General features: G+C 38.3%; 2 protein-coding genes across 3 annotated transcripts; one reads left to right on the plus strand and one right to left on the minus strand.

Annotated features, from left to right (window-relative positions):
* Positions 1 to 29: 29 nt before the first annotated feature.
* On the minus strand, positions 30 to 21,179 carry wdr25 (WD repeat domain 25). Its single transcript, XM_063497964.1, has 7 exons — positions 21,082 to 21,179; positions 19,691 to 20,403; positions 13,805 to 13,952; positions 5,190 to 5,320; positions 3,756 to 3,926; positions 3,193 to 3,333; positions 30 to 852 (listed from the first exon to the last, which is right to left on the minus strand). Exons 2-7 carry the CDS (start codon positions 20,387 to 20,389, stop codon positions 631 to 633), a joined length of 1,512 nt encoding a protein of 503 aa, XP_063354034.1. The 5' UTR covers positions 20,390 to 20,403; positions 21,082 to 21,179; the 3' UTR covers positions 30 to 630.
* Positions 21,180 to 21,470: 291 nt separating this feature from the next.
* On the plus strand, positions 21,471 to 26,561 carry LOC134644778 (tryptophan--tRNA ligase, cytoplasmic). Of its 2 annotated transcripts, none has more exons than XM_063497834.1 (11): positions 21,471 to 21,550; positions 21,869 to 21,985; positions 23,510 to 23,726; positions 23,840 to 23,948; positions 24,147 to 24,266; positions 24,450 to 24,632; positions 24,807 to 24,907; positions 25,027 to 25,139; positions 25,238 to 25,411; positions 25,494 to 25,634; positions 25,747 to 26,561. In XM_063497834.1, exons 2-11 carry the CDS (start codon positions 21,872 to 21,874, stop codon positions 25,903 to 25,905), a joined length of 1,431 nt encoding a protein of 476 aa, XP_063353904.1. In that variant the 5' UTR covers positions 21,471 to 21,550; positions 21,869 to 21,871; the 3' UTR covers positions 25,906 to 26,561. The 2 variants fall into 2 exon arrangements, with proteins under 2 accessions (XP_063353904.1, XP_063353905.1); XM_063497835.1 differs by having other exon boundaries at positions 21,484 to 21,550; positions 21,872 to 21,985.
* Positions 26,562 to 26,825: the final 264 nt, after the last annotated feature.

A 26,825-nucleotide genomic window follows, 5' to 3' on the forward strand; every position in this document is an offset into this window, starting at 1 on the left:
AACACTTCTGATTAAAAACCACCCAGAGAGATGTTTTTATTTTTATTTTGACAAAACCTTGAAGACTACGGTGATGATGAAATCCCTTGCTGTATTTGGGGTGAAAGGCAGGACTATAAAAGCACTGGGGTGTTTTTGTGGGCATATGTGCAGCTAGACTACTTTTCCACCGCCTACCACTTTGGATAAAACCCATAACAACAGTTCACTCTTTGAACTCTTAACTGTAAAGAAGCTTTCTTTGATCTCATACAGTGTAACTTCAACTGATTTCATCTCAACCACCAAGATTACAGGATGTGAACAGATGGGACAAATATGAAAAAAACGCTTAAAGTGAGATTGACACCATAGCGACTGAAATCGAGTTAGTTTTTTTTTATTATGATGTGAAAGCTTTGCAAGATAGTCAGTGTAAAAAAAAAATGTTTTCCAAAGGAATCAGTAGATAGTAGATTTGCTGACTTTCAGCATTTTTTGTGAAGTTCTTCTTATCTTTTGCCAAGAGATTATGAAAGCTATAGTCTTGAAGATAAATGTGCACATGACATTTCTGTTTCATACAGTCTTCCATCTCATGGCCAACCTGCTACGTTTTAAGTTTATAATCTCTTTGTTCATAGTTGTTTGTCAGTGCCAGACCTTGATCTCACCGCCCCAGTCACAAGTAGCCACAGTCGTAGGTAAGATGGGATGCTGAGACACACAAAGGCAGGGCTGGCTATGGGCACGGAGGGTGTGAAGCATATGAGCTGTGTGATAGTCATAGAAGTGAGCGGAGCCAGTGGAGCTCCCTGAGGCCAGGATAGTTCCATCCAGAGAAAAGCCACACTTTATTGCATATCCCTCCACCTAGAACAAAAAATATGTTACAATCCATTTATAGCGGCTCAGAGGAGATTTTAGAGAACTAATCAGAATCGTGTTGGTTCAACCTTCAGAACAAAAAGCAATTGTGACAGGGAAATCAAAGAACAGCTCTCATCCTCCTTTACCTGCATACATTTAATGTCACAAATAACTGGGGAAAGTCCCAGGGGAGGAAAAATCTACAGACAGAGTGCAGGCCCCCTGATGGTGTCTGCATACTGTTGATTTATACTTACAAACACTGCAGAGGCAACTCTTGATTTGTGTAGACAGTTTAAGTGTAGTCTTGTTTTTGATGGACTGAACACTGACAAAGGATTACAGAAGGAAGCAGAATAACACTCTAACCTTTTAACTTTAAGTTGGGCTCATCTTCTTACTTAGCGATTTTCTTGTTTAAATTTTGAATGAAGTGTGAGTCTGTATCCACACCAACCCACTTTAGGTCGTCACTTTGCATAAAGAACCCCCAGAAATACTATCTCGTCAGGTGCTGTGGAATAGACGGAAAGCATTCGCAGTGCTAGAAGTGTTCCACATTTTTTCATGTTAAACCCTTGTTGAAATGCGACGAACAATACCCCACAGTAACAATCAATTGACTTTACCATAGGTGGACTCCAGTGAAGTTGTAGAAACATCTGACAGATAATCAGTGGACACGGAATCCACCTGAGCTCAATTTTTGTTTTCATGTACAAGTTATATTTTTATTTTTTAAAATATGCAATAATTTCAAGCAATTATTTTTCACTTTGACGTTAATTGTTTGTAGAATTTTGAGGTGAATATGAATTTAATCCAATCTGGAATTAGGCTAAATGTTGAAGAACTAAAGCACTGGAAATACTTTAAAATCCTTTCTGGAAGCACCATATTTCGCTTTTATGCATTACCAATCCCTGCTAAGTTGCCTTAGTTTTCAGTCATTATACTTTATTTAGCTTGAGTCCTTACTTGTAGTTTATTGTCCTTCCTTCCTCTGTCCTATCTTTCTTTATTTATGCTTATGTCCTACAGTGTTCCCTTGTTTAGTTTGAATCCTGTATCCATGTTCAGCAGGCATTTTAGGGCTGTTGATTTACTGCGATAGCTCCGTTTCTTTCATTTCACTTTTTGGACTTTACTTCCACTCTGTCCGATTGGCTTGATTACTTTCACCAGTCTCTCATTTCCCTCCTGTTTCCAATCCCCAATTAGTCCTTGTTCTATAAATAGTCCTGTCTCTGCCCTGTGTTTTTGTGAGATCCTGCTGTTGTTTTCTGCATTGGATGATTCCTAGACCCCTGCTTTGTGTATTTTTTGGTCAATTTTGGACTTTGTGTTTTAAGCTGAATAAAAGCTCATTACTTCTTCATCTAAACTTTACTGTAATACAACTGGTTATTTCTTATGGCACAAAGCCCAGACTCAAGTGTGCATATTTTTACACAACAAGTGGTTTCAAATTATAGACTGCACCTGTGGAAAATAATGGGTTGCTACAGTTCATGCTCATTGTATTAAACTTCTTGTTAGAGTATGTAATGCTTCTGTTAAGACTGGATTAAAACCTTGTCATCAATGATGTAGTAGCGCAACTGGCTCACAATCCATCATAATTCACAGGCTATTGGCTGTAAAACAACAAATGTGAGCTTAACCTTGTGCACCATTTGGGTGAAGACCCATTAAGTGATCATTGTGTCCTACCAATATGGTAGGATGAGCAGAAAAATTATGGATATGTCTGTGTTTTAGTCATCATAGCAACTAATTAGCAACTGGCTAATTACCAATGCTTTCAGTAATATAATCACAATAACGCAAAGGTTATTATAAGGTAATTATAAGAAACATCTGTCTCATTGTAGTATATAGTAAATAAAATACAAAATGCTTGTGAAACAAAATCTCTAGGTCTTTTCTGCTGCGTTGTTTCTTTTTTGTTGATTTTTTGTGCTGTATCAGAAAGAGAAAAGCAAAAATGGACCTGGAATGTGTGATGCCCATTTGTTTCCTGTCAATTATTGTAAACAACAGTCCAAATGCCACACTAGCAGTGCTGCATTTCTCAGTGATATTTCAAATGTGCTGCCATATGCTGCTCCTGTTGCCTCCCCCAGTGGAACTGTTGTATTGTATTTGGTGGGTTTGTTTTTTGGGGAGGAAACACTGCTATGAATCTTGGTAAAGACAATGAAGCATGTAGGTTGCAATTAAAGCTGTGTGGGGTGGGATGTTGCTGAAGTTGTATTTCTGTGTGTGTGTGTGTCTGTGTACATCTGACTGCAGTGCTATTCAGTATGGATTACGCCTGCGTAACCCCCAGTCGATACTGACCTTGTGTCCTTCGAACCGCCGCCTTTTGTTCATTCTATATGGCTGCTGGGAGGAGAACACTGCTATGTAGTTCCCATTGGTCTGAGCAACAAAGGAGTCTTCCAGCGGGTGGAGAGCCAGGCTCGGGCACGTGTAACGCTCCTGGTGGCCAAATGAGAAGAAGAATGAGAAGGGAAATGAATTCACTATTTGACCTTTTCTTGTTATTATTTATGGTGAAGTCAGCTCCATGTTAACTAGTGTATTAATGATAAAAAAAAAAAAGTTTGTACAAAGGTATAAAGGTTTATGATCAATCCACTGTGTATATGTAGTAATGTTTTTTTGACCATCATTTTCAATATATTCCAATGAGTACAGAGAACATACACTCAAAACTGTTCAGAATGAGAAGTTATCCTGTATAAAAAAGCACAAAGGTTATTAAACAATTTTTAAACTTAATTTAACTGTTAAAATAAAAAGGAGTCTCTTAAGATTATAAATTTAATTTCATATACCAGCCAAACCTCATGTAATTAGACCTACTTTTTTTTTCTTTATCACATACACAGATATCTTACATGGTAGATTTGGTTGGAGACTTTGGCTGTGGTCTCATAGTCCCAGGCAATGAGGGTGCGGTCTGCAGAGTCTCTGCTCACACAGTCAGAGCTTGTTATAAAAGTCACACCGCCTCTCAGAAAGACTATGTTCAAGGTCTGCTGGATGCCGGCTTGGTAAACTTTCACCACCTGGTAACACACATACATATACATGGATAACCCGTAGAAGCCCTCAGCCAAGAAGAGAAATAAACAGGGGAGAGGAACATCTAGACCTTTGTCATTAAGGGGGAAAGGCAAGATAACAGCTCCATGTGTCCTTGTGGCTGTAAAGACTTGCTGTCAAATGATGACAGAGTGCCCAGGAATGGAGAACATATATGTTGTGGTTTCAATCTGCAATAAAGCACACCCTGAAGTATCAATTTATTGATGATTAATAAAATTTTTAAAAAGCTACACAGTGGATGGCTACCGGCTCCTCTGCACTGAGAAATTAACCTTTAACCCTTTACCTGCTGCTTAAAGCATCCTCTAACTTTATTTTTGGCAATATATATATATATATATATATATATATATATATATATATATATATATATATATATATATATATGTATTATAGCATATGTGTATGAGCTAGATAGGGATAGGAATTAATTAGCATTTGCTTCCTCCTGCTCATTTTTAAATGGGAAATAGTCAACTTTTTTTCCGATATGATATATTATTTGGCACTTTTATGTTCAAAATAAAGATTTAATTGGCTGATTGAGTGACCTGTAACATAATGTGGCAGATCAGTCTCACAAATCCTTTCTGCTTCTTGAATCCATTTGGATATCAGCAAAATTATGATATAGGTGGTGACTTGAATTTTTTATCCAATATAGGTAATTTGATCCTGAATGGAACAGCTAACAGTTAAGAGTCAGAGGCAGCCATAACCATACAGCCTTAACAACATATTTTCTAAGGATTGCTCTCTGTCCGCAACTCATACTAACACCTGCTAGCAGAAACATCTTCAGTGCATTAAGTCTAACCATGCAGAGGAACGATTCAGTTCGCCAAGTGAACATTCATGTGAGCATTCACATTCTGAAGAAGTGAATAGGATTATCATATAAAACAGTCCATTAAGCTTAATAGCAATATTAGGTTGCAGCTTCACAGGAACAATTTATGCAGCCAGGATTAAATTAAAATTTGCTTTGAACAATTAGTGATATAACCTGCATTCTTCCTATGCATGCTGAAGCATTATCTAGAGGGTCATTGCACAAAGTGAAATATAGACTCGTATGTTTGTACTCATGTGAAACCGAGCGTGTAGCGGCGTTGAACAAAGAGGATGTGTTTTAACTGTATTCATTTAGATTTCTGAAGGTAAAAAACCCCCACAGAAAATTAAAATGATAAATCTACTGTAAGGAGGGTAATAAATTTGACCTTGCAGCTGCGAGAGTCCCACGCCTTGATTGCTGAACTGTAACCTCCACACAGGAAAACCTCCGGGTTGCTGGGATGCACGGCCGCACACATCACCTTAAACTCGTTGTCCACTTTCACTGTCGGCTGCCCTACAAAAGAGAAAAGACTGATTTAAAAAAAACATGACAGAAATCTTGTGTTTGTGTATGTGTGCGTATGTTTACTATGAATAATTTACAATGAGTGAATGCAGAAGTGTCAAGTTTGTCAAGATTGATTATAAACTACATTTCTTTAACTGAATTAATCATTATAGTTATTGTTATATTATTATTTTTCTACTTTACTGTTCTTTACTGCGTCCACATTTATAAATGTCAAGATCTGTACTTCAACTAAAAACTGAAAATTGCTGAATTATTGCTTAATTGATTCATTATCATTAAAATGTCACAGACATAAAGACCCACTGATAAACTGAGAAGATGGGTGGACGATTAATCACTAATCATTAATCTGGTATCAAAAACACACATAAATAAAGGCTCAACAATAAATACAGACTATTTACTTTCTGCTTGATTGTCCCAAAACAAGCAAAAAATAAAGAGACTATATGAATTAAGGTAAATGGCAGGAATTTTCTTTCTCGGCTGTCAAAGCCAAACTAAACACAGCATACATTTTAGCTGCATTACCCCACACATGCAACATTTCCAGATACTTCTCTTTGGTTTATTAATTGAGCACATTTTGGGGATCCAGTTTTAGTTCCATTGACAGATGCATTACATTTGTGAGCAATAAACTCTGTGTGTAATGTAGGGCCAGGGGAATGATGGAAGAGTAAAGGAAAAATTTCCAGGCAGGGACAAGTTTAATACGAACTCACACAAGAGCGTGGAGAGTGTGTTTCGAAATGATTAACCCTAATTCTACTTAACCAAGAATCTTCCTGTTGCCACTGCTTAACAAAAAAATGTATTATGGTCAGAACTGCCCAATTATGATAATGCATTTTTAATAGTATAAGTATAGCATTAACAGAAACAACAGAATCCTAGCGTTCAATAGGGTGGGGGCACCAAATGGCCCAAAGCTGTTTGGTGTGTGTAATCAAGCATGAGCCTAATAGTGAGCTACAACTGACTGTGAGGTGAGGTGTCCACAGAGCTACATTAAACACTGTTCATTTTGCAATGTGGACAGGGGACTGAAAAAGCTAACTTTCAATTCCATTTATTCAGCTTTTATTTTGGCAGTCTGTCAACTATGTTTGAACTGAAAGACAAATCATATCAGAAAATGTTTTCAATTTCAGTTACTTTATAATGGGATCCTAAAGATTTCAGTTGCTTTCATGATATGAATTTAACACACAGGTTTAGTAAAAATAAATGACGACTAGAATCAAAGACTGATTAAAGAAACATTCTAAATAAATGAGAATAAATGCAGAAATTGAAGGTGATAAGCCTGGTGGTTGTGGAAATCCTATAAGCCTTCCTCATCACTTCACACTGTCAAAAATTACACATGCTATGTATGTACTTTAATTTTAGATATGCTTGCTGCCACATGTAAATACTTGTACAGATGTGTAGATTTCATATATTTTAAAATTAAAGATGGACTAAGCCAACAAGATGTCCCCCATTGATTAGTGGATTCCTGGTTTGAAGGCTCCAGATCAGCTTTTTGCATTGAAACCTAGTGTCACGAGCAGGGGGGACGATCTGGCTAAGAAACCGAGGACGCTTCACACTCAAACAGGAGCCTTTTTTCAATCACAGGGTAGGCATGCCTAAATTATACCCTGCTCTATAGTTTACTCTGAATTAGAACCTAACTTACAACATGAACATCATGTTGCATTAAGCAAGACTTAAAATTCCCAACTGAGACCATAAACTCAAGTTTTTTACTAAGGTCATAAATCTAGTGAGTAGTGGGATCATTTTCTCACAAACTTCCATAAAGTCAGATTACTTCTATTAACTACTCACCATTAGAAAGAATCCACCTTCAAGGCTTTTCTATATTGTTTTCATCTAGACATGGAGACTTGGTCTGTCTTTTATATACAGCCTGTATATAAAGAAAGATTTGTTTACAGTGTATCCTTCCGCTGTGTCTAGACTGAACATTGTGAATGTAGCATCAGCGCCACGTGTGTTATTTCTGTCTGCTGAATAGCAGTGCTAATCCTCAGGATAGCACACTTTTTTTGTTGTAAATATCAAATGTAAATCAGTGTGCTGTACCATGCAAGCTGTTTATTTCTTGCAGTACTGTTTGCTCATTTTCAGCCAACCTGCACTCTTGTGTTCAGTACAAAATCTTGCTAGTTTCTACCGATCGAAAATATTGCAAAAGTGCACAACTTTCCTAAGTGATAGTTTTTATCTCTCTATTTCCAGACAGCGGCATTGTACACATGAGTTTCTGAGAGGATTTAAGCATCACTCGAGACAAAAAGATAAAACTGACAAAGATGTGATGTGGAGAAAAGAAACCAGAGTATAAAGTACTGTTTTGGCTAGAGGCTGCTTTATCTCAGTCAATTAAAAAATGTCATACTTAAACATAAAACAAAAACACCGAAGGGCTAAAATATAATTAAGCCTGACAGGGTGCAACCAAAAATTAGTTTCCTGGGAAAACGATGAAACAAGACTATGAGCCAGCAACTCTGTCAAAGGCTATGCAAAGTGGAGCACCTCAGGGCTCAATGGCTTCTCATTAATTCATCGAACAAACAACAAAGGCCACATCTAAAACAGTCTTAGGCAGTTAGCCCACAACAAAAACATACTTCATTATAGACTTGTTCCACAATATTCCCACCAAGACTTTTTAGAAGTGGGGAATGAGTCACAGCTAATAAACTGCACCAAAAATGGACCTTCTTTCCTTTTAATGGGGGACTAGTTCACTCACTCACGACTGCACTGGTCTGATCCAAAGTTTTAACAGGCAGTTTCATCAGGCTCACACTTCCTGCTTAATTGGCTTACCAACAGCGATATGCAGAAGATCTGTCATCGAGATTTAAACTCGTGTTTAGCAAGACAATGAGAAAACATTCTCCTCATAATAAATAGGGCCTCATCATGTTTTAATTAAGCAAGATTAATTAGCTGGCATGCGAGAGGAGATGCGGGAGGACAGCAGTGATCTGTCCCTCCCTCGCAATAGTTTATTCTGCTGAAAGAACTGTGATTGTGCTGTAGTGCTGACAAACAGTGGATGACTTGGAGCAGAGGACATTAGGGATGACTGGGATAGCAGGGATGAGCCCTTCAGAGCAGAGAGAAGCAGCGAGTCTGCCTCATTATGGGACTCACCAAAGCCGGTGCTGTCTTTGCACTTATGCAGAGGTTAGGAAACACATTATTCAGTCTGATACGCCACATCCGAAAAAATGTTTTGGATGTGGACTTAAAAAGCTGTATTTTTGACTGTTTTATTTTTATATTTTTCATTTCAACCATGCCCTCAGACTTGATAGAAAAGGTAGCAAAATCCTTAAATAACTGTGCATAATTTATTAATTTAATCCTAATTTAAAAAAATTAATGTACTTCCTTCAACACTGCATAGTAGGTTTCATTAACCAAGACAGCTTTAAGCTAAAGTGAGCCACTGCTTAGTTAATCATCGTGACGTAGTACTGGAAGCAATGACAAAAACAAAACTTAAACCTAGTGTTTAAATGAAAATAGGAAAAACTGTTCTCGCAAATTTCGTGTCATAGCTGACATACTATGCTTACTTTCGGCACCACGTTTTTTCTACCTACACTGCTTTTCAGGTCAAAATAATCCTTATTTTTCTTAATGGGCCTTGAAACAGCTCATCAGCTCATCCTCTGAATCACGCAAGTTGTTTTAAGCCAAGGTTGCAAAGATGAAGAATAAGACCTTTCAACTTCAGCGCTAAGCCTTAACTTCACTAACACCATGCACATATGAACAAAAGATTAAAATTTGGCAACAATTTGACAATCTTTCCCTTGATATTTTAACTCTGGATATGTTTCTGTGATCTTGTTTTTAATTAATAATATGTCTTTGCTTTAGCCTCTCTTTTTTAGCTGTCAGGTTATGTTGGTGACAAGTTAAATGACTAAACGCTGTAGGTCAAAGCAGATCATCTCGAATGGCAGGAAAGAAGCTCAATAATAGAAAGAAATGAAGTATTGAGCAACTGCAAAATACTGCACACTGAATTGCTGGGAACGCTCCCCTCTCCGTGTTGGCTGCTTTTGAATGCCACCACCACGGAAGCTCATACAAAGCCTCCAAGTCCTTTACTTTTCTTGACTAGTGCATGGGCGTTAATGTAAGTTAGAAATGCTGTGATGTGGGTTTTATCCTTTGTCTTTTGAAGGAAAGCTCTTTTGTTTTATTTTCTTTTTTGGGGGGGGGGGGGGAAGACTATATAAAGCCTGTGTTGACCTAGCAGGTTGCTACTCTAAAATGAAGCTTTCAAAGTAGGTCAAAATACTGGTGGCATTTAGAGGAAATAATACTGCGGGTGTGTGCTTTTGCATTCGTTGCCTCTTGGTGTGCAACGCTTGAGGCTCCTGTGATTACACAGTAACACGGTGGTGGTTAATTCTTGGTACGTGCAAATGAAGTCTAATGAACTGAATATGTTGAAGAAAATATTCCAGTGGAATAAAAATGTGTGAAAGAATGCTGAAAGATGGGGTTTTTATACGTAATATTGTAAAGGTCTCTCTATTTATTTATATATGATGAAAGAAATAAGAGCACTGACTGCAAAATACAACTTTTTGTTAACCTGTGTGCAAGCTACTACTTCTTCCCTTTCTTTCCTTATTTATGAAAATGTGCATTTATTCATTGATCTAACTTTTTCAAATGTACCCAGCGTGACAGTGTGGGTTACATGGATTGCATGGCTGGAGAAGAAATTTCAGCATCTAAGCTGTGTTTTGAAAACCAGAAAGATTTTCTGTTGCATGACCCCCAGACTCCAATCCCCAGTGTGACTCAATAATTTAGTTTTGCACTATTGGCCCTTGTAATTCAGTCTGGAACAAAAAAGCCTGCCCGTGGCACTAATGTGAAACTCCATCTCACAACCAACCTATTACTGAAGCTTTCACCTGGGTTTATCAAATAAGGTAATGCAAACCTAAACTGAGCTGGAAGTCACTACAAGAGACAACTATTGTGTATTATTGCTTTTCTCTGATCTAATTTTGTTTCTTTTTTCTTGCATGAAATGACACATCAACTTGTGGGAGAATGTAGATAGGTGAACATATTTTCCATCACCGTCATGAGACGATCGGCTTTTCTGAAGACGGTCGTTAGAGTGCGTACAACAGCTGGGGCTTCACACTAATGCCATCCATACTTAATTAATTTATTCCACTATTCAGCCTCTCTGACTTTAAAAAGTCCTCTTTATCTTACATTCCTCTCCTCAGTTTCTCTTTTAGCATTATGCCACTTAACCTACTCGCCTTCCCTATATCGTTTTCACCCCAAGCTATTGCTATTCAGCTGTGACAGCTTGCCTTGGGCCGCTGGGAGTGGGTATAAGGTTCTACAAATTAAATTGGACACAGAAACAACTGCAAAGGTTTGCAAGGAAAAATGGGTCCACATACTATTCTGAACACACAGGCATAGGAAATTACTTTTCTTTGCAAACATAATGATTAGTGCAGCACTGAGGGTAGATATGCAGTGGTGAAATGATGAGTCAGATGTCCATGAAGACTCTCGCTGTTTATTCAAGGACGAGTATACCTCTGCAAAGAGAGCTCAATTAAACACAAAAGCTCTAACTGCTTTTCCTGTTACAGCTAAGAGGATCTGCATTACCGTGAAGAGCATAAAGATCACATTTATCATGATTAGAGTCTGCCATCACAAACACTCAAGCTTTCTGAGTATCCCATCATCCAGTCTAGTATTGATATATAGGCTGCATGAATGGCGAGGGGGGTGCTGGTAGAATAACTAAGCTAAAACCTCGGTGAGTTGTGAGTGCCATATATTTCAGAAAAGCATTTGATGTGAAGAGAACTCAAACCCCATGTATGTTGGAATCTGTTTAACATATTATGAGGGAAATTATGCATGTAGCTTATTCCATGTGCTCTTTTCACTGCCAGAATATGATTTGCTTTAAAGTGTTCGTGACTTGGTCTGAGCTCCACCACATCTGTAGTGCAGAAACTGGTCTGGTATTCCCAACTCCCACATTAATATTCAGCTAAATTGAATTTTCTTCATCACACGCTGCAATAGAAATGCAGCCTTACTGTGCTCTCATGCAGATCTTCATCCTTAAAATTGATATTTTAAGGATGAAGATCAATCAAGCTATTGGCTGCATATGACCAAAAGCATTTGTTTGTTTATGGTTTTGGTTAGAGACGATCCAGTATAAGGTCATGGTAGCTGCTCCTGTGGTGATGTATCCATTATTGATCCACTTCCTGGAGCTGTCTGTGTGTTTAATGGGCTGCCCAAGCTATTATCCGTAGGCTTTATTGACAGTATTGACAGACAAGCTTAGAGGGGAAGTGAAAACGGCAGCAAGTCATCATTGCCATGTGTTGACCCTAGGGATGCAGATGCCATGGGTGCTTCAAAGAAATTTTCTCTCTCTCTCTCTGTTCAGATACAAGGAATTTGAGAACATTCATGGTAACTATTCTTATTGCTCAATAAGCAGTCTTACTGTGGCAGACTGTATATATGACTTACTACCTTACTATCTTTACTGCCATGCTTGTATTGATAGATAAAAACATAGACAGATAGAATTCTATTTTAGATTTTCATTTGAGACATCTGCCTCCCACCTGAATGAAACAGTCTACAGGCATTCAATATACACTCACGTCTACTTTATTAGGTAAACTTTGCTGAACTGCATTAATTCTTCATGGCATAGATTGAGCAAGGTGCTGGAAACAGTCCTTAGGGATTTTGGTTCATCCTGACAAGATAGTATCAAACTGTTGACATATCCATGATGTGAATCTCCCATTCCACCACATAACAAAGGTGCTCTGTTGGATTGAGATCAGGCGACCGCGGAGGCTATTTGAGTACAATGACATTGCAGTTACGCTCAAGAAAATAGTTTCAGATGATTTGAGCTTTGTGACATGGCACAATATCATTATCAGAAAATGGGTACACTGTGATCACAAGTACTCAGGCAGACTGTGGCGCCTAAATGATGTTCAATTACTACAAAGTGGCTCAAAGTGCAAAAAAATCACAAAGCAGTTTGGCCATTCTCATCTGAACTCTGGCATCAACAAAGCATTTTCAACCTGCGGCTTACTGGTTATTTTCTCTTTTTGGATTATTCTCTGTAACCTGTAGAGATGGCTGTATGAGAGAATCTCAGTAGATCAGCCATTTCTAAAATGCTCAGAGCAGCATGATGTTCAATTTAGATTTCAGCATGTCATCTTGCTGTTTACATGCTTAAATGCACTGCAATGTAATTTGCTGATTATGTATTTTGTTAAAGACCATTGAACAGGTATACCTAATGTAGTGGCCAGAGAATGTAGTCCCACTGTAGATTTTTAGGCTGATTTGCAGGAAACTAACTAAAGTAAATGTATTATTCTTGCAAATTATTCACAACTTTGTTAGTAATATGTATCACTTCTACTGTACCATAGCACTCAAGTCCAATGGATGCATCGCAACTTAAGGGTTAGTGTCTTGCCCAAGGCATGCAGATGGCGCAGCCAGGGATCGAACCACCAATGTTCCAACTAGTAGATGCTAGCAAGCGCCTGAGCTACAGCCAAATTCTGTGTTAAAGTTCCAAATGTGTAACTTAATGAGCTGACATGAATTGAAGTGCCTAAATCCAAGTGGATTTTGGTACACCACAATAGTTATCAGCAGCACTAACCAACATGTAGTTGCATTTCTGAGGGTGTGCAGGTCAGGTTATGTTGTAGAGTTCAGAGGGGTTTGTGGTTACATCAGAAGTTATGACGTAGATTTCCCGCTAAAGCATAAATTGGGCATTAAAACGAAATACCTGTTATTTTATTTTGATATTAAAAGGTAAGAAAGCAGCATTTCTTGGCTGTGCTTGGAGACATCTTTGCAGAGACATTTGCTCGAGGAATTCAGATTTCAAAGGTTGTCCCTGAAATGAGTCACGACTATAGAGAGAGAGTCAGAGACAGAGAGAGAAATAGCTCTGCAATTCATACAATGGGCTCATAACAGATTCTGGAGGCTCAAGGCAATTTAAATTTACTCCACACATAAATTACTACACTGACTTTAAATCAGAGTTTGAGAAACAATAAATGTGCATGAAGTGAAATTGCACAGGCGTTTTGTTGTCCCACAACATCAGCAACATGGTTGGAGAAAAATATCTAATCAAAAAAAAGGCTCACACTTCAAGCCAATTAAGTAAATGTAATATACACACCACAGTCGTTCTGCCTGTGTATGGGAACATCCAAAATTATATCTCGTGTTGAGTTTGGTTCAGGGGAAAAATCACAGTGATATACTTGAAAAAGTAAAGCCAGTGGTTTGTTATTTGACATTTGGTTCTTCAGAACTACAGAAAGAAATGCCGCTGCTGCTCACCCGTTTCTACATCGGTGATCACAGCCGTGTTGTCAAATGAGCCGGTGAGAAAGTGTCGCCCGCAGGGGGTCCAACAGGCGTCGCGCACAGCTCCCGAATGGCAGGTGTAAACCCTGAGGCATCGCCCGCTCTCTGCTGCATCCCACACCTGCCAGACATGGGCACATCGATTCACCCCAAAGTCACAAATTTATCCAGACTGCAGTCTTTTTTGTTGTTTTTTCACTGACTGTGCACAAGATTAAGACAGTTCAGGAATAAAGACTCAAAGGCCAAGAACTGACCGCATGAATTTCTAAGAGTTAAAAATCCATAATCAGTAGGTTGTGCTTGGTCTTTAGGGGTTGTTTTAAATGATCACATATATAGAGATATACAAAAGAACCCTGGATCTTTTACACGATCTGATGACATAAAGAACAAGGAAATACATCAGAGGTTTTGGCATGCAGTGCTTTCCCTCCACATCAAGGAGATGGAAGCCTAGGTCATTGGATCTAATTGACATTCAAAGAAAAGTTTATACAAATATTCAGTTAACTTCCTGTCAATTTATCATTCTAGAGAGGTTTAGCTCAGTTATGAAATTCAAAGCCGAGCTATGTATTATGTGACAATAAAATCTATTAGTTAAGTTTAATAGTAATAATAATGTGGAAGTCAAATACTTGAATGCCATCACTACCACGAAGGGGGAAATGTGCACATATACTGTAAAGCTATAAAAAACTATTGAATATCAAATAAGTCAAATGCTTTGGAAGTATCACTGCACTCTGGAAAAGGATATTCATACAGAAGACAACTTTATTTGTTTTCATTTTTTGGACCCCGAGTGAAGGTGAAAAACGTTATTACTGTTATTGAAAATGATCAAATAAGCCAAAAGTTGTTTTTTTACTTTTCTTTTTTATGTGTGTATATAACAAATATTAAATAAGTATGGAACTGTGAGCGCATAACTACAAATAGATACATGGAATATATGTAGCATGGGTTTATGGTATATGTAAATCAATGCTCAAGTGTTTCTTTTTTCTTTTTTAACTGACTGCACTTGTTTGACTTTTGTCTGATTTGCACGAAGTCTTAACGCAGCTTGCTAAAAATCAAAAGCAGCAGGTTTTGACAAATTTTACAAACCTAAAATATTCTGTGTGTGCCTGTGCTGTGTCCTTTGGAACTCAAACTCTTTTTCTGTGTGAAGTCTCCTCAAACCTGAGAAAGATTTAATATAGGCCACTTTCACCTCACTTCCATTGTAATGAAATGAAATGATCAGCTGGAAAAACTAGAAAAAACGTCCATATAAATCGGGTCTGTCTGTAGGATTTTAAGGGAGAAACAGCCTTTCTAATGAATTAATCAAACTAATTACCTCTGAGTGGGCCTATAAATCAATTCCCACTGGGCTGTAATGGCTTTAATGCTTTGGTATTGTCAGAGTTTACTCTGATAAAAAACAGAGCAGGAGAGAAAAGCTCCCAGCTGCCTCCTGTTTGTCATGGCGGTCATGACTACACACCGTGACACCTTGCGGGTTTGAAATACGATATCATGGTGGAAATGTGGCGTGTAAATAAAGGAGGTGGTAATTACCCACACTGCTCAAGTGATGTCTTCAGTCAAAGTGATGGCTTTCAAAAAGTTCACTTGGCAAAATCACTATTATAAAATGTCTTTCATAAAAGTTCCAGATGATAAAGTATGATTTTCTCCTAGACATGCTGAAAGAAAAAAGGTTCTCATTGAAGCCCAGCTTGAAATCCAATGGGTGGTCTGGACTGGTGCCCACTGAGGTGAGATGCTGTACTAGTGATGAAGTATTTTTTGGGCTCCCAAGCATTGCCAGGGCCACAGAGGAAATTTTAAGATCTATGGAGCACTCCAGATCCCTCTGTGCTTCTCTCTGTGTTTCATTATTAAATATGACTCTTCTACGCAGCACATGAAACACAGTAAAAAGTACTGTACCACAGCTCCCACAGGACACAAAGAAGACAGATGGACAGAGAAGAGCGACATCTGAATCCAGCAGACAGAAGTCTGACAAACAGAATGCTAGAGATGCCTCCAGGGTGGGGAAAAAAGTAGCAGAGAGAGAGAAACAGAGGCATGTTTTTAATTGAAATAAACTAAATATCGACATGATGCATCTGTTAGGAATTACTCCCATTCACTGTACAACACTATAAGCCTCTTCTCTGAATGATCTTCCGCTTAGGGAAACACTGCCATCTGAAGGTAGCATGGAAATCTAAGAGAAAAACAACTGATAACAACATAAACTGACCAAAAAGCTTAAGAGTATTAAACCAAACATACTTCTACATAACAAGTCTGACAAAGGGCCACAGCTTCAGCTCTGTGAATGACAGCAGCGATGATATACAGCACAACAAAACAATTCATTGCACACAGTTGCATTAATCCAATACCGAGCGAGACTTGTGCATCACTGAAAACGAGTGCTTGTTTATTTGCATCCCCTTTAATTTCACCGGCCACTTAACAGACATGCAGAGCGGATCCCTGCAAATGACTCATTGGGGTAATCTGCTTCCTAAATGACTCTTGGTAATTAAAACTAAATTGGTATTCGTGTTATCAACATAAAACGGCTGCTTTACACCTGCCGTAGCCATGGTGACATCAGCTGCAAACCGGCTGGGATAATAATAATAATAATAGTCTGACAGACAGGACTGAACAACACAAGTCAGGAACCAAAAGCATGTCAGTGAAGGAACTTGAGTACAGAGAGGTGAATGTTAGGATTTCATTCATTATGTCCTTCCTCTGAATTAACCCAGACTAGTAAACAATAGCTGTGGTCAAAGTGCTGAAAGCCATAAAAGACATTAAATTATGTCAATAAATAATAATGTGCAATAAGAAAACAGACACCGCATTAGCAACGTGTCATTTTCAACAGTTTTCCTGTTACTTTCAACACCAGGACACCCCAGGGAGCGTTACTGTTTCTCTGGCAGTCAACACTTCCCAAACAAAAAAAGCAGGTTCTTCTAATCTGAAGTTGTCTGTAGACAAAATACGCCATTTTTTGTTTGGCAGTATGTGCTGTCCCCTGCTGTGATCTGCTACACCCCCGTCCCCTAATACACTTGCACTACTTTATAGGTTGATTTGTTTCATATACTTGTGTTTTGTGCTGTGTTGTGTGTTGTTGGATGTGTTTTGTGAGCATACCAACAAATTCCTATTAATTGTGTTGTTAAAAGGTTTACAGTAAATTGGAACTTAATGTCACTCTGAGCTAACTTAAAATGAAATCTCAATATTATATCTTAAATACACATTTGATAATGTTGCCACTGATTGTATAAACAGTGGTTTCACTTGCATTTCGAGTTGAATTTGCCAAAAAAAAAGACAACACACAGTAAACAAAGATACAGATTAATCACACTAATCAATTTTGTATAATTGTGATTACTTTTTTCTGTTTTTCTATATATGTCTTGATTTGATTTTTTTAATATGATAATCGTAAAGTGAAAATCTGGAAAGGTTACAGCCCTAAACCGAATGATTACCAGATCAATCGAGGAACTCCTGACAACTACTTTCTTTACTGATCAATTGAAATCTTAAGTACAGAATATTCAATTAAGTATGTAGTAAGCGGTGAAATAATCAGTACTATCTTGTAGTTATCTCAAACTACAGATACTTTTACCAAATAAAAAACATTTCTTTGAAGATTCACTGATTCATAGATTTTTGCAGAACTTTGTGAAATTCAGACGATTTGGTTTGATATGGAGCAGTGGAGCTCTGCACCATCACCACCATATCACACCAACTGCTTTGGAAAAGACCTGAATCTTAATCCATCAATCTGTATATTTCAGAAGTGGTTACACAGGATACAGTTAGATAGCCATAGAGTGGGATTACTATATTTTTATAAGTTGCATTGAAAAAATATAAAACATCTAAATATAAAATAACCCTATTTTTAAATGGGAGTAATGGAAGCTCCGGTATTGTTGCTATGCAAAACTGTATTTTCTATTAGAATTTTTTTAAGTACAGATATTGACTTTTTTATTGATCATTCTTCTTTTCACTGAGTTTTTAAAATTTAATTTAATTTAATTTAATTTAATTTAATATAATTCAAATATTTTTGCATATTTTACATAAAAAAATCAAATTACTATAAAAAAATAGTTATCCTGGAAGTACCTGAATTTGTCAACAAATCTAAGGAAATATAATGAAATACTTATTTCATTTCACTATCTGATGTTGAAATTCCACATTTCAAAATGCTGTCACAGTCCTCGCCGATAAGTATGAGAACTTCTTCTATTTACTGGTTTCACAGAAAACGCCGGGTTAGACAGCCTGAGAGAAGAAGAGATAATCCATGCATACAAACAAACGGGTCTTCTCCTCCCCTCCTCTGCTAGTCTCCACCATCTGTTCCAAACAACCTATTCCAGGTGCCAGAAGAGGTGGCTACCATACTGCTGCACTTGTAAGATTATGCAAATATAGTCATTCATATTTAAATCGTTAATTATTCAAAATCCTCACAGGATATTGGGGCAGTATTTGATTTTATGATGGGACAGACATATTTAGTCGATAGCAGGCAGTTAGCTGCATTGCTTGACCTTTACAACAGGGAAATGATAGATTGTTTTCCTGGTGTGAACCAGAGAAAAGGAGAGGGAGGTAGAATACAAACAGTGAGATAAATCGGGAAGGAGAGACAGGAAGCCCCATGGGCCCTGACATATATTCAACACACAGTGACAGATATGATTCTAAAGAAAGTGGTACATTGTACATTTATAAATTGAGGCAGTAGGGCAGACACTGTATCTCTTCCAATTACACTACATGTCAGGTAAGCAAGTATCCTCTTAGCTCTCGCAGCTTCAGCTTGCACGCTGGGTAAGCTCTGCTGTAGAGGTATGGACACGGTACCCTCGTGGCAGATTAAACAACTGTTTTTGGATGAGTGATATATATCCACATGAAAGCTGAAACCTGTCAACATAGCATTTTTCTCCACTGGGCCACCATCCAGCAGATCTGACTTTTTATGGTGCCCACAAACAAAAGCCCATTTTTGATTCACTTATATACTGCTAGCTGAATCTATAAGCATATCACATAATGTATTAGTAGATTTGTGTTTTTAGATTATAAATTTATATCAGAAAAAAATATATAACCAAACCCTGAAATAGCACTTGCATGCCGCAGGTTTTGTTGCTTCAAAGAGAGATGGTGGATGGCTGCTGCTGCTCCCCTGACAAATTTAAATATCAGTTTATCTGCATACATTTTAGCTTCTTCTTAATGTAGCTGTGGTTAGGAGCAGGTCACCTTTCTCATATGTAAGCTATCCACACAGATTGTGATCTTTATTGCCTCTTTAATGTGATAATATTGATGGTAAGAAAAAAACACTCGTCAGTGAGGGTCCATTTCAGCCAGTTCACAGGTAAATCGATTGGTGGAAACAACATTACTGGTCCAAATGGGCCAGCAGCTAGCCAATCAACTTGACCGACATACTTTTTTACTGGCCCCAGGCTGTGGGGTTATTTGTTATGTTGAACCCTGCATAGTTTCTACATTTCAATGTTTATGAAGCAGTTAGCTATAACTGGACCTGGAGCATTCCAAGAGTAAATAGCATATTTTATTCTATTTCTACTGAAATTCTATTCTGTTACAGACAGATAAGTGGGGAAATATAATGATTAATTTAATTGTATGAGACAGTTTAAATAAAAGAAAACAACACATCAGGTCTACATTATTTAAAGCATAGCACTACTGAAGTATTTCCACAGCTTCACTATTGTACATCATTTCTAAAACAAATGTAGCTTTCTTTACCTTGAAAGTCTTGTCTATGGAGGCAGACAGCAACAGATGGCTGACATGGGGCAAAGGACACCACTGCACTGTGTTGACTGGGCCCTGGTGGCCTCCCAGGCTCATCAGAAGCCTCCTGGGTATCCCTGCCGTGCTGGGCGTTTGAGCAAGATATGGCTTCAGTCTTGCTGACACATCTGAGAGAATCTGACTTTCTCTGGCCTGATTCCCTAGGACTTGCTCTGCTGGGTGCTTTAGCTCCACTCCTTCTGAAGTGGCAAGTCTCTTCCTCTTAGGGATATACGGTCTGACACCAGATGGGACAGTTTGCTGTCTTTTTGCCGAGTTTGCAGCATTGCCTAAACTTTGTGGCATGCATGGAAGAGCCTGCGGGGATGCCATCTCCCTCTGACTATCAGGCAAATTCAAAGATGTTTCAGTATTTCTAAAATCTGCTGCACCTCCACATCTTCTTTTCGAGTTAGTAAAGCTCTGTGGCTGGGAGTGAGGATGGAGTGAAGACCTGCTTGTTTCTGCCATATTTTTATGATATTCCCACACTGTCTGGTCAGACACAAATCTTCCAGGGTAAGGTATAACCTTGACAATATTAGTGTCTTGGTTTTCTTCTGTTTGAGCAGAATCTGTTGCTCCTTCGACTCTCTGATCCAGTGAGTCATCCTCTGACTCTGAATCTTCATAGTCCACTAATGAAGACATCTTCACATGAAAATCTGAAAACAGAGAGGCATGAGTTGTTTCATTAGAGGCCCGACGGTGACATCTAGTGGCTACATGTACTCCTGCACCTAAAGGTGGTAAACATACTTGTCACTCTTTAAAGGTTTAAACCGGCAACAGCAGCTTTTGGTTTTAAAATAATTTAACCTGGAATTTTAACAACAAATCTTAACATTTGTTTTGCTTTACCGACTATTTCTAAAATAATACCCCAGAAACCAGCTAAAGATACTAGGGGGAAACTATTCAGGTAAACAAGTTGCTGACCATTTTATTAATAACAAAAGCGGACATGAAGCGATGTTTTGGGAGATTCAGAATCATATGCGATGCTTTTTTAAAAGCTAGCTGTTAGCATTACGTGTTAATTAACGGTGATTACACAGGTAGACTGTCCAAAACAGAGACAGCAAAAGGGAGGTATTTCAACTTCCCACCTTAGGATAGCGTACAGTTACGGTCACGACCACGCATGTATTGCTAATTGGAGGTATTTGACGTAAGAATTTTGTATTAATTACATCTCAATGACAAGCACTGGTCGTACCTTCCACCAAGTATAGCAAAAGTAGCTAACTATGGTCGTTTGCCTCTATGTTTGGAAACTTAACAGAGACTATAAACACAGAAAGCTACCATTTGATTGTTGTTTGTATTCTTAATTATTGTACCTGTACTCTGCAGAAATAATCACTTTATCCGGCACAGAGCATGAATACAGTCACGCTTTAGGTTCAACATCCCGCAAAACAATTCGAGTAAATGTAGCATTTCAGCATAAAAGTACTGTTATCGTTTGCCAATTGAAATGACACGCTCTCTTAATTTAAAAGCTCTTATTTTGAAAAAGCCGGATCTGAAGCGACTGCCTCTCTCTTCCGACGTATTATATTTCTGTACATTTAGTGAAACTCATGGGTTTCGTAGGAAATCGAACTGAAAATTTTATATCAAAACTTATATCTGTAATATTCATGTAAGCGAATTCCCAAAGTAGTACTTTTTTCTGGTGGGTTAATTCGCCGCGGAACCAATGAATAAGGTCGTTTGCCTGGGAAGACTTTCACCCAAACACTACATCACACAGGCTGATGCAAGTTGAATGAGTGAGCTGTCCACTGCGTTTGAAGAATACTGACGGTATACCGACTTGTCACTATATTTAATCAGAAATAAAATGAGCTGGATATATGATACATGACTATATAAATTATTAAACATGACAGCATGAGCTAAGTGTAGTTTGTGTTTAGTATAGGACGATTAGCTAGCACTACCAGCTCTGCTGTTATTTTCGCATATGGCAGTTAACTCAGGTGCTGTTTAAGTATATACACGAATTCTGTAGAAGATAATTGGATTACGTATAAAACTGATCCTTGTCAGAACATGTAACATTCCTTTATGACATGTATATTTGGATATGAACTATTTTTCACTTCATATTTTGCTGTGAAGAAGATGACAGACTGTCAAGGCGATGGCGAAGGAACCATGAGTCCCATGGAGCTTTTCGAGAAACTGAATGCTCAAGGAGAAAAAGTCAGATCCTTGAAATCAGCTAAAGCAGAGAAAGTGAGTGACACGTTTTTCCAGATTTACATTTCTATCACTGTGCAAATGCAAATTGTAATTTCAGGTTCACAGAAGGGGTGAACAGATGATTTTCCTGAACACTGTTTTCTATCATGACACACAGTGATCATCAACAACATTAAAGTTACTCGCCACACTGGTCATCATTGATCATTGTATTACTATGAAAATTTTGACTGGTATTCATGTGGAATGGATGTTACTTTGACATGTGCCACCGTTACACCACCATGGCAATGGCACCATTTGACCACTCCAATGAGCATTGGGGGGCCCATTCAAAAATATGATGACAGACAGCACATTAAATCCACAGAGGTCTGGTGTCCATGCCTGTTTTGGCAGTAAAGGGAGGACCTCCTCCTGATGGGTGTATTGTAATTACATGTACTGTAATTCTGACATTGCTCCTCATTTGCTAACAGTGGATATGTACAAATCTGTGCATAAATCATGCATATGAATGAACATTTCACAAACAAATCGGTGACTTATCAATATTTTTATACCTGAAGTTGTCCACACTTACAGAAGAAATTAGAAGTCCCACTCACTTCATGAACACACAAATGGAAACCTGGTCTTTAAAATTACTACTGCCACTAATAATAATAATCATAGTAAATAATAATAATAACAATGTATTGTTATTATTAATATTATTGTTGTTGGTGTTGTTGCCTGTCGACCATTGTTTACAGTTTTCCAAAGCAACATGAGCCACACAATACACAGAATTATTATTGCATTTTTTTTTAATTCCATGTAAAGAAAACTAAATACTTATGGAAAGCTGTAGGCTTTAACCTTTTAAACATTTCCATTTCCAAATAATTTTATCTTTCATTAAAAAAACAACTTATATCAATGCTGGATGTCATCAATTATATCCTAATTTCTTGGCATCCCATGGATGCTGGAGAATCAGGAGAGTTTGTTTTTATGTGGGGTTTGTTTTTTTTTTAATTGCAATTAATTTCTCATCTAGGGCCGAAAGATCACATGCTCCTTGTCCTCCACCTGTTTTCTTCTTTTTGTTGTAGTCTGCTTTCATATCAACTTTGAGTCCAAACTTTCTTTTTAATAACTTGAGCGTCTGGCTTTCTCCTCAGACTTCGGAAACTGTTTTTTACAGTCTGACTTTGTCCTTCTTTTTTGCTTTAGTAATGCAGGCATCTTTCTCTCACTCTCTCCACTTTACCTTCAGGTATACATGCTTCCTTAGATAGAGAAATCAGGTGTGGCTGCATGCATATTGCAGGCAGTGAACATGAGACAGTTGATTTAGAAGGAATCTTATTTACTGACTTATGCAGAGCAGTAAGAAAAAAATTGGCCAGTGTGTACATGCCATGAATTCAACACTGATTTTGACGTCCAAACAGAATAAGAAGGGATCACACACACATATTAATAAAAAAGCCATTGTTTCTACAACAGTTTGTCACTGTGTCATTTCTATTGGCATATCTATCATCTAATACGATTGTTTTGGTTCCCCAGGCTGAAATCGATGCTGCTGTCCAGCTGCTGCTAAAGTTGAAAGTGGACTATAAACAGATGACGGGCCAAGATTATAAGGCAGGGTGTCCACCATCAGAAAATCTGATTGTGTCAAACAACGGGCCTGCAGCAGATGACTGTGATGGAGAAGACTTAGTTGACCCGTGGAATGTTTCTGCTTCCAGCACCAAAGGAGTAGATTATGATAAACTCATAGGTGGGTTTTTCAATGAGCTTTAATTCTTCACTTCAAGAGCTGTACTTCACTAATACATTAATATGAGGTCATTTAAGCTGAATAATTGGTGAATGTGTGATGTCACTCCCTAGTGAGGTTTGGCAGCAGTAAAATTGACAAGGAGCTGTTGGAAAGAATAGAAAAAGTCTCGGGACAGAGAGCCCATCACTTCCTAAGAAGAGGAATCTTCTTCTCACACAGGTCAGCTTTCCATGGGTTTTGTTGTTTCTAATTTACCAACTTTTGTTGAAAAGATGGTCTTGCAAATGATTATATGGCACATCATCAGTAATGTTGAATCAGGGTTAATGTTGACTTGCTATTCCAAATGAAAACATAAAGATGGGAGTGTATGGAGAACACACATTGATAATTCCTTCCTATTACTGTTTCTGCCAGAGATATGCATCAGATCTTAGATGCGTATGAAAAGCACAAGTCCTTCTACCTTTACACCGGCAGAGGTCCGTCCTCAGAGGCCATGCACGTTGGTCACCTCATCCCTTTCATCTTTACCAAGTGAGTTCTACCTCTTAATTCTGTGATGTCAATGAAATGTAAAGCGTTAAGTGGCTCTGTGACATCTCTCAGCCTGATCTCAATATTGTGTTCAATATCTAAAATTATTGATTCCAGGCTCAGTGAATTTTACGTTTAGACTTTTAGACTAAGTTAAAACTGAAGGTAGCGTCCTCATTCCAGATGGCTTCAGGATGTGTTTGACATCCCCCTCGTGGTCCAGATGACCGATGACGAGAAATACCTGTGGAAAGATCTCACACTTGAGGAATGCCATCGCTTCACTGTGGAAAATGCCAAGGACATCATCGCCTGTGGCTTTGATGTCAACAAGACCTTCATCTTCTCAGACCTTGACTACATGGGGTAAAATATGCCAAGAGACTATCTTTATATGTTTATCTGGTAGACCTTGGTGTTGACATTACTGTTTCAAAACAACTAAAAAAATAAAGAAGTTGTGTATATATCCATATTTTTTTTCCAATTCAGATGAATAGAAATGTTTTAATTGTCATTTCAATGTATTATTTTCTGCAGTGCATCGCCTCAGTTCTACAGAAATGTGGTAAAGGTCCAGAAGCATGTGACATTTAACCAGGTTAAAGGCATCTTTGGCTTCACAGACAGCGACTGCATTGGTAAAATGACTGAAATGATGTCATCTAATCATTTATTTTACTTATAAGTGTGATTGTGTGATAACTTCTTGATATCTAATGGTATGTTTTGTTTTGTTTTGTTTTTTTAATACGTCCAGGAAAGATCAGTTTTCCAGCCATCCAGGCAGCTCCGTCCTTCAGTAGCTCATTCCCACAGATATTCGGCGGCAAAAAAGATGTACCGTGTCTCATCCCCTGCGCCATAGACCAGGTCAGGGCGCCATTAAATCAATACGTAGCAACCCGAAATGTACAGTGGTGTTCACAGTATGCAGTTATTTATGTTCTTGTCCGTCCTCACGTTCTCAGGACCCCTACTTCAGGATGACCCGTGATGTCGCTCCAAGGATCGGCCTCCTCAAACCAGCCCTGCTGCACTCCACTTTCTTCCCTGCCCTGCAGGGGGCGCAGACTAAGATGAGCGCCAGCGACCCCAACTCATCTATATTCCTCACTGACACACCCAAACAGATCAAAAACAAGGTGCTGCTTTTTACTCCTATTCAGATGCAAAATATCAGTGTTTGCTGTCTGGTTTACTCTGACCTGTAATCATTTGTCGCAGATCAACAAACACGCATTTTCGGGAGGAAAAGACACAGTGGAAGAGCACAGAAAGTATGGTGGCAACACAGAGGTGGATGTCTCTTTCTTGTACCTGACCTTCTTCCTGGAGGATGATGAAAAGCTGGAGAAGATAAAAGAGGTGAGGAAGTAGAATCTGAACTGTTTGTCAGTCCCTCCTTCCCTCATCCTCTTATTTCCCCTCTGCACACACCTCTCGTCTGCCTGTACTCATTCAATACCTTCTTTTGCAGGACTACACAAGTGGGGCTCTATTAACAGGAGAACTGAAGAAGATTTTGATTGAGACTCTGCAGCCAATGATTGCCCAGCATCAAGAGAGGCGAAAACAAGTCACAGATGAGATGGTGCAGCAGTTCATGACACCCAGGCCTTTAAATTATAAGTTCTAGCTTGCTTGGGCATGAGCAGTCAGGGTTCACCATGTGGTTAAGCTCAGTATAAGAACAAAAAAAAGAATCCCACTTTTTTTCCATTTGAAGTCTGTTTAATGGGAAAGAACAACAATTTCTCTTACGGTTTACAACCAAACTGGAGTGATGAAATGCCTCTCTGTGTCAAACTAAGCACGGCATTGCCTGCACCTTCATGCTAATTCCCAGTTGATTATTGACTTCCAGCAGTACCAAATGTACCCATTTATTTTCACAATGTGTTATAGCTCTCTCAGGACTGGAAGACGATAAAAGCAGAGTACTAACACATATCTCTAAAAACCGAACTACTATCATCAGTTAAGATATACATCCACTTTGTCTTTATTTACTTTAAAACAGCCTTCTGAACAATAATTGTAACTGTGTGATTATCAAAAGCGGTTGTGTTGTAACTTGTAATCAGGATCAGGCAGCGTGTGAGGTGTATTATAAAAGGTCCATCTTATAAATACACCTCAGTTTGAACATACATCACAAGTAGGATGTAAGTGTCTCAGTCATGGGAACAAAAGCAAATGTTTGTTATCAGCAAGGGACGTCAGTCAAGACAGGTAGAAAATCTTCATCCAGCTTATTCTCACACAAAAAAATTAAACGTCTTTAACAACTAACAGCATCTTTTGAAATAATTTTTTATTTGAAAATGTTTTAATTAGAAGTAAAGCCATGATTTTTGCTTTTGTTTACTGAATTACGCTCACCGCCTACTTCATTAGGTACACCTCTTCGCAATTTCCTAATAACACAAATACCCAATCAGCCAGTCATGTGGCAGCAACTCAATTCATTTAGAAATGCATACATGGTCAAGAAGACCTGCTGAAGTTCAAACTGAGCATAAGCAAGAGGGGGAAAGGTAATTCAAGTGACTTTGA

The sequence above is a fragment of the Pelmatolapia mariae genome, linkage group LG16_19, assembly GCF_036321145.2.
Source record: "Pelmatolapia mariae isolate MD_Pm_ZW linkage group LG16_19, Pm_UMD_F_2, whole genome shotgun sequence".
Taxonomy (NCBI): Eukaryota; Metazoa; Chordata; class Actinopteri; order Cichliformes; family Cichlidae; genus Pelmatolapia; species Pelmatolapia mariae.